At 45.7% G+C, this 6,616-nt stretch overlaps 1 protein-coding gene across 3 annotated transcripts in view; it reads right to left on the bottom strand.

The window, feature by feature from the left end:
- Positions 1-6,264, bottom strand: part of LOC105912496 (dpy-19 like 4) — a 13,278-nt gene extending 7,014 nt beyond the window's left edge. The window contains exons 1-11 of one of the 3 annotated variants that reach the window (XM_031586334.1): positions 5,968-6,264; positions 5,563-5,693; positions 4,837-5,082; positions 4,428-4,552; positions 4,214-4,304; positions 3,874-3,995; positions 2,764-2,909; positions 1,961-2,084; positions 1,172-1,306; positions 694-825; positions 19-117 (exon numbers count right to left, since the gene is read on the bottom strand). In XM_031586334.1, coding sequence (XP_031442194.1) covers positions 19-117; positions 694-825; positions 1,172-1,306; positions 1,961-2,084; positions 2,764-2,909; positions 3,874-3,995; positions 4,214-4,304; positions 4,428-4,552; positions 4,837-5,082; positions 5,563-5,650 — 1,308 coding nt within the window. In that variant the 5' untranslated portion in view covers positions 5,651-5,693; positions 5,968-6,264. Of the gene's footprint in view, positions 1-18; positions 121-693; positions 826-1,171; positions 1,307-1,960; positions 2,085-2,763; positions 2,910-3,873; positions 3,996-4,213; positions 4,305-4,427; positions 4,553-4,836; positions 5,083-5,562; positions 5,694-5,967 lie in introns of all 3 variants that reach the window. The other 2 variants (XM_031586332.1, XM_031586333.1) reach the window with 2 other exon arrangements.
- Positions 6,265-6,616: the final 352 nt, after the last annotated feature.

Genomic DNA, 6,616 nt, shown 5'->3' with positions numbered 1-6,616 from the left:
TGTGGACAACACTCCTACCTTTATCACGTAGTTGAAGGTGATGGCGGTGGTGAAGACCAGGTAGAAGTGGAGAAGGATCTTCATCAGCCGCGCTACCAGAGGGCCCTTCTTCATGTTCTTCTGTCGAGGGTTCGAGGAGAGAAATGGACAGGCAACAAACAGCATCATCATAAGTGTAATACTGTTGAGGGATTATATGTAGAGACATGCAAGAGAATTCAACTGCCTTTCAAAGGATCTTGACAGCCATTTTTAGGTATATATACACAACTTGTTTAATAATGTGTTATAGGCCTGGTTTTTGATTGTGTACCTCCGTTTCAGATACTTCACTCACTCACTCACTCACCTGGCAGCAGGACATGCAGCTTACACTCTACCTACCCTTTTTTCCCCCCTTTAAATAAATAAATAAATAAATACATAAATACAGTTTGAAAATATGTTTGGGCTTTTGTTTTTCTCATTATGTTGCTTCCCTAGGAGCCAGGGTTGTAACAAACGACAGCAGCTTGCATTGCAACACAGCAGACAGGTTTGGCAAGAGTATTTTAATCATACTCAGTGTGTGTGTGTGTGTGTGTGTGTAAGAGAGAGATGCCAGCTGCAGACATTACAAGGAGGTAGAGCGAGAGAGAGAGAGAGAGAGAGAGAGAGAGAAAGAGAGATCAGGAGAGATAGAACTGTCCTTACCTGGAAGTACCTGGCCAGCAGGCTTGCGATGAGCAGACTGAGCAGAGGGGAGGTGAGGAGGTCAGTCTTCTGGTGCTGCAGCAGGTAGGCCAACAGCAGGGAGCTCAGGTACACCTTGTGGATGTCCGCCATCTGACCCAGAACAGGCAGCAAGCAGTGTCTTTTTACACATGTCTTTACATTTTACATTTTGGTATTTCAGATATTTACATTTATTACATTTGTGGACAAAAATCCAAAGTCTTGGCGTTCAAGGATATACTTTAGCACACGTGTTCCTGGGCGTTTAGTGATATACTTTAGCACACATGTTCCTGGGAAGGTGAATTTTTGATGTCTGAACACTGAGCTTTGCAGGAAACAACAGTGCGTGTGAGACTGTGCGTGCGTGAGTGTGTGTATGCGTGCGTGGGTGGGTGTGTGCGTGCGTAGGTGTGTGCGTGCGCGAGTGTGTGTGTAGGAACCTGAAGGAGTGTACCTTGCGCTGTGGCACGAGGTCAAAGGTGTCGAGCAGGAAGAGAGCGAGTCCCTGCACAAACAGCACATAATGGCTCTGTTCCCATACCGCCAGAAACGTGAAGGTCGTCACACTCATCAGGAGATAACAGAACATCTGCAGAACACACACACACACACACACACACACACACACACACAAGCACAAACAAAGTATGTCTCAGTACAAGAACCAAACTGACAGTCAGACTTGGTGGTTTGGCGGAGTACAAAAATCTCTCTCTGTAAGAATGTTGATCATGTTTCGGGCAGACGCCTCCCCCATAACTCCATAATGAAATAACCAGATCTTTTCCTGATCCTCTGATGTCCTTTTTTTTTTAAGTTATACACGAGAAAAGATGTTAAATTCCCTGTGCTATTGGTTGGGGACTTTCCACAGCGGCCAATCCTCTCACTGTCACATGCAAGTACTCATAGCCAGCAACCTAACCCAACCAATGTAACTGGCCAACCATAGATCCTGCACAGCAGGATGCGACAACACACACAACTGGCTGGTGACAGCCACAAACACATGCCACATGTTGAACCTGGGATCCGTAAACGGATTAATCCGCTATAATAAATAAGTGGTGCTGGAGCTCAACTGCCAGAGCAAGGTGCTTACAACACCAAGATCGTGGGTTTGATAACGGGAAGCACAAATACTTATGGGGGAAATGTATATCTATACTAAAGTATAAGTTGGTTTGATTAAAAGCACCTGCTAACTGCATAAGTATAAATAAATATAAATATAAAGTTGTACCTCTGCAGCAGAGCTGATGTTGTTGCTAAGGAAGCCGGTGAGGGCGGCAACCTGGCAGGAGAAGTATGGCAGCGCCCAGTTCTCTCTCAGAGGGATGGCGTACTCCACCTTAGTGGCGTCCGATCTGGAGAGAGAGGGAGAGAGAGAGAGAGAGAGAGAGAGACCACTTAGATGACGGACGGCAAACAGGAACACTTAAAGGTCACAGGTCAGAAGAGGGAAAGGTTTCACTCTTTCTTTCAGCTCAGGCTTGGTTCTCATCACACACTTTCCTCAGGTGGAGGTCCTGACCTGTTGATGATGTACCAGGCCACGGCCAGCATGCACACTTATACAAACACACACACACACACACACACACACACACACACACACACACACACACACACACACACACGGTGATGATGTACCAGGCCACGGCCAGCATGCACACTTATACAAACACACACAGACACACACACACACACACACACACACACACACACACACACACACACACACACACACACACACACACACACACACACACACACACACACACTTCTCACCTGTTGATGATGTACCAGGGCACAGCCAGCATGCACACACACACACACACACTTCTCACCTGTTGATGATGTACCAGGCCACGGCCAGCATGCACACACACACACACACACACACACACACACACACACACACACACACACACACACACACACACACATCTCACCTGTTGATGATGTACCAGGCCACGGCCAGCATGCACGCACACACACACACACACACACACACACACACACACACACACACAGACTTCTCACCTGTTGATGATGTACCAGGCCACGGCCAGCATGCCTGCCACCCAGGTGCCACTCATGACCCAGCTTGAGATGAAGAGTGCCGTCACGTACACCGCCTGCAGGCCAAACACCACCCCGATGTAGAAGTACACCGGCTCGATCACATCCTGGGGAGACACCGCCACACACACTCACCATGAGACCGCCACACACACTCACAATGAGACCGCCACACACACTCACAATGAGACCGCCACACACACTCACAATGAGACCGCCACACACACACTCACAATGAGAAGGTAGATGCACAGACACAGAGGTCAGAGGTCATTTATTCATGCACCATTTAAAGTTCTGATCTACTGCTTTGTGTTGAAGATGTCATGGAAACGTATTATTCGTTCTATAATCATTTAATTAACATCTTGTCCTGGTATGGGAAGGGAAGGCATCAACAGGTCTTAAAATACCAATGACACATAAAACAAGTTAGGATCTGCACTGATGAACCCTAGTTTTGCGTTTACGGCACACTATAACCATACTAAGATGATAGACATACTGCACACTATAACCATACTAAGATGACAGACTTCTAATGTATACCATCCCAAGTGCCTGAATGAACTCCTCCATCTTTTCATAACTCACACATCTACGATGTGCGATTAAAAGGCTGCTTTGGTTAAGTGTCTCATTGCACAGGCTCTACCGCATCCTGGCAGGAGCCAGCCCCCTTCTGCAGAGATGCCTGCTAACTGCCTAGAGAGCACATCTGTGTGTAAACCAGCCCCTTTCTGCAGAGATGCCTCAGATGCCATCTGTGTGTATCTACCAGCACTGCTTAGGCGTTTCTGTTTCTGTGGTCAGGCTTGATCATGGTACCTACAAATAACTTTCACACATTTTACACAGAAACCGCAGCAGCAGCAAGGTCAATATACTCTCTTCACACCCATCCTGCTAATAATAATAGAATATAGCATAGCCTTACAGTATACGGCTATGGGAGAGGAGAGGGTGAGTGGCAGAGTGGTAGGAGGATATGAGGTGGCACTAGGGGGTACAGTGAGGTATTCTGGGTACAGGAGTGTGGGTAGGGATTCTCTGGGGTATGAAGGCACTCACTTGACTCCAAGTGAGCCGGTAGAGCAGGCTGGTGATGAGCTCTGGGTAGAGGGAGAGCGTCTCCACAGCGTTGATGGTCTGACCAGACACCGTCCTGTTGTCCCGCATGAGATCATATACGCCTGCCGTGAGAGACCCACAGGGGGCGCCACTACATTACTCACATCCATATTACATTACATTACTACATTACTCACATCCATCCATTAGCAGCAAAAAGTCGGTCAAAAGAATGACGCGTTTAAAACTGACATTCATGAGCAAAAGAGGCTGACGATAGTGAAGGTACTTTCATGAGGGCTGGATTATCGACCTAATCTAACCAGCACAGAGTCCTCACCTTTCTCAAAAGAGGGTGCGGAGAGCATGTGTTTGTAGTAGTAGTAGTACATGGCACTGCCCCCCTGGAAGGTCAGTTCGCGCTCAACCTCCTGGTGAAAAACACACAGGAGAAATATTCCCAAAGATGAGCTTTATTTCTCAAAACAAAGAGAGCAAAACTGTACAGACTCCCGCTCAGACAGAGGCGGTGTGGTGGAATGTGGGTCACCTACCTGTCGGGTGGAGAACCAGAACATCCTCTCGTGGTAGGTGGAGAGGTACACGGCATACATCATGCCACAGGTCACAGCTGCCAGGCAACCAAAGAACACCTTCACCACCCGCTGAAGAATGACAGCTAGCAGTGAGACACACAGAGAGAGAGAGAGAGAGAGAGAGAGAGAAAGAGAGAGACAGAGAGAAACCCAGAGAGAGAGAGAGAGAGCGAGAGGGAGAGAGAAAGAGAAAGAGAGGACAGGAGGAACGGAATGAGACTGTAAGTGCCATTTAAGCCCTCAAATAAAGAGCTATTACATAAAGAATGCTGAAGTGTCTGTATCTTTTTAGCGACTGACATCTGAGCACGATACCCTTTCATCTTTTGAATGACTGACATCTGAACACGTTACCCTTTCAACTCACATTTGCTGCTCGGTGACTTGGTAGGGGACATGTTCTCCACCTCTTCTTTTTTATCCTCCTCCTCAGCGCCGAGGAGGGAGGAGTCCACCGCATCTTCTGGAACTGTATCTGATTCTGGAACTGTATCTGATTCTGGAACAGAGTCCGATTCTGGAACTGCATCTGATTCTGGAACTGTATCACCACCTGAAATGGGGTCTGGACTGTTTGTTTGGCCGATTCCTGACTCATCCTCAGGGCTAGAATCTGTTGGCCAAGTATGATGACATTTACGGAGAGGGAAAGTTAGTATGATACTTAGCAATACAACGGGATAAAACAGATTCTCTTAGAAGTTGACTGTTGGCATGAAACTTGCGACTTTCCTGCCAAAAGCACTGTTGTAGTATATCTTGGTACAGTGAAAGATAAGTAGACTTGGGAATAAGTTGCTTCACAGTCAGATTCTAGATTTCAAGGATATACCAATGCTTTGTCTAGGCAACTGTCAGTGTTGTGTGACAGATTGCTGGTGAGAGCAGAGGGGTTGGTGTTGAGTCTGCACACTGAATAAATGTAGACTTAAGTCCGTCAAATTCCTGCCTTCTTTAATTAATTAAAACTACAAACTTAGATGCAAACGTTTCAGCTTGACATCGTGAATCTTATACTCATGTTCATAGTGTAGCAACCAGACACACGTTTTAAAAAGGTACTGTTTGTGGGTTGAAGGTGTAGTGTAGTTACCCGAATTTGCTGTATGTTGCCAGTCAACTTCACCGTTTGGACGTTCCTCTTTCTCACCCAGAACTTTTCTACACCGCAGCTCAGCCATATCTCTTAGATCACACAACCCCTGCTGATCCAGTTGATATAGCCTGTACATATGAAAACTAACGTTATCTCAAATTGAACCAGCATTACAATCGAAAATCTGCAGTCTGTGAAATCTGTCTCTTTTGCTAATACAGTCTATAGTATAATTGTGTTTATGGCTAGCAATAGCATGTCCGCAAAGTCAAGAAAATGCAACCACTTTAGGGTCATCACAACACAATGATTTATTCTTATCATACCAGCAAAAACATTATGTTAACTGGTGAGAAAGAGCTCTAATTAACTGAGAGAGAAAATGTCGTTACGTCTTGTTACCCGGTATATTTATTGCAGCGAATTGTCGCATTGAGGCTAGCAGGTAGACTTGGATGTGTCACAACTTCACCTTCGAAATCATCAGACTGCAAGAAGACAGTGCAAAAACCCTCTGTTGCATTCTACATGTGCAATAAATCCTTGTTTCCCTCGTTTCTAGGACTGCGTTTAGCAAACATTCACGTCCTCATCCTTCAGCTTGAGTATCGGTTATCAGCTGCATCGCTAGCGACATAAACTTTGTTCGTCCTCATACCGACATATACGGATGCCTGGTTAGGACAATAATGTGTATACGGCACTCACATACCGTAGAGATTCCAACCTGCGCTATGAAAACGCATGCTACAATACATGTCTGGTATAAGTGATTATTCAGTCTGATTTCATCCAATTTCAAGCTGGTTGAGTTAAAGATTAAAACCAGAGCACCATTTGCCCTTTAATACCAAACCCTTGTGCCTAAATGTTTATGCAGGAGGTGAAACTACAAAATAAGCCTGTTAAACTTTGCTATTGAAGATTGTGGGACATGAAATCCCGCTAGTTAGAGGTTTATTTAAAACATTTGACATTAGACATTGATGCCAATATGGCCACAGCATATGAGCTGCTTATTAGAAAATTGCAGTTAAACTATAACTGACAT

Source organism: Clupea harengus, chromosome 19, assembly GCF_900700415.2.
Source record: "Clupea harengus chromosome 19, Ch_v2.0.2, whole genome shotgun sequence".
In the NCBI taxonomy this organism is placed as follows: domain Eukaryota; kingdom Metazoa; phylum Chordata; class Actinopteri; order Clupeiformes; family Clupeidae; genus Clupea; species Clupea harengus.
The sequence above is the reverse complement of the archived record's forward strand: the minus strand, read 5'-3'. Positions and strand labels throughout refer to the sequence as shown.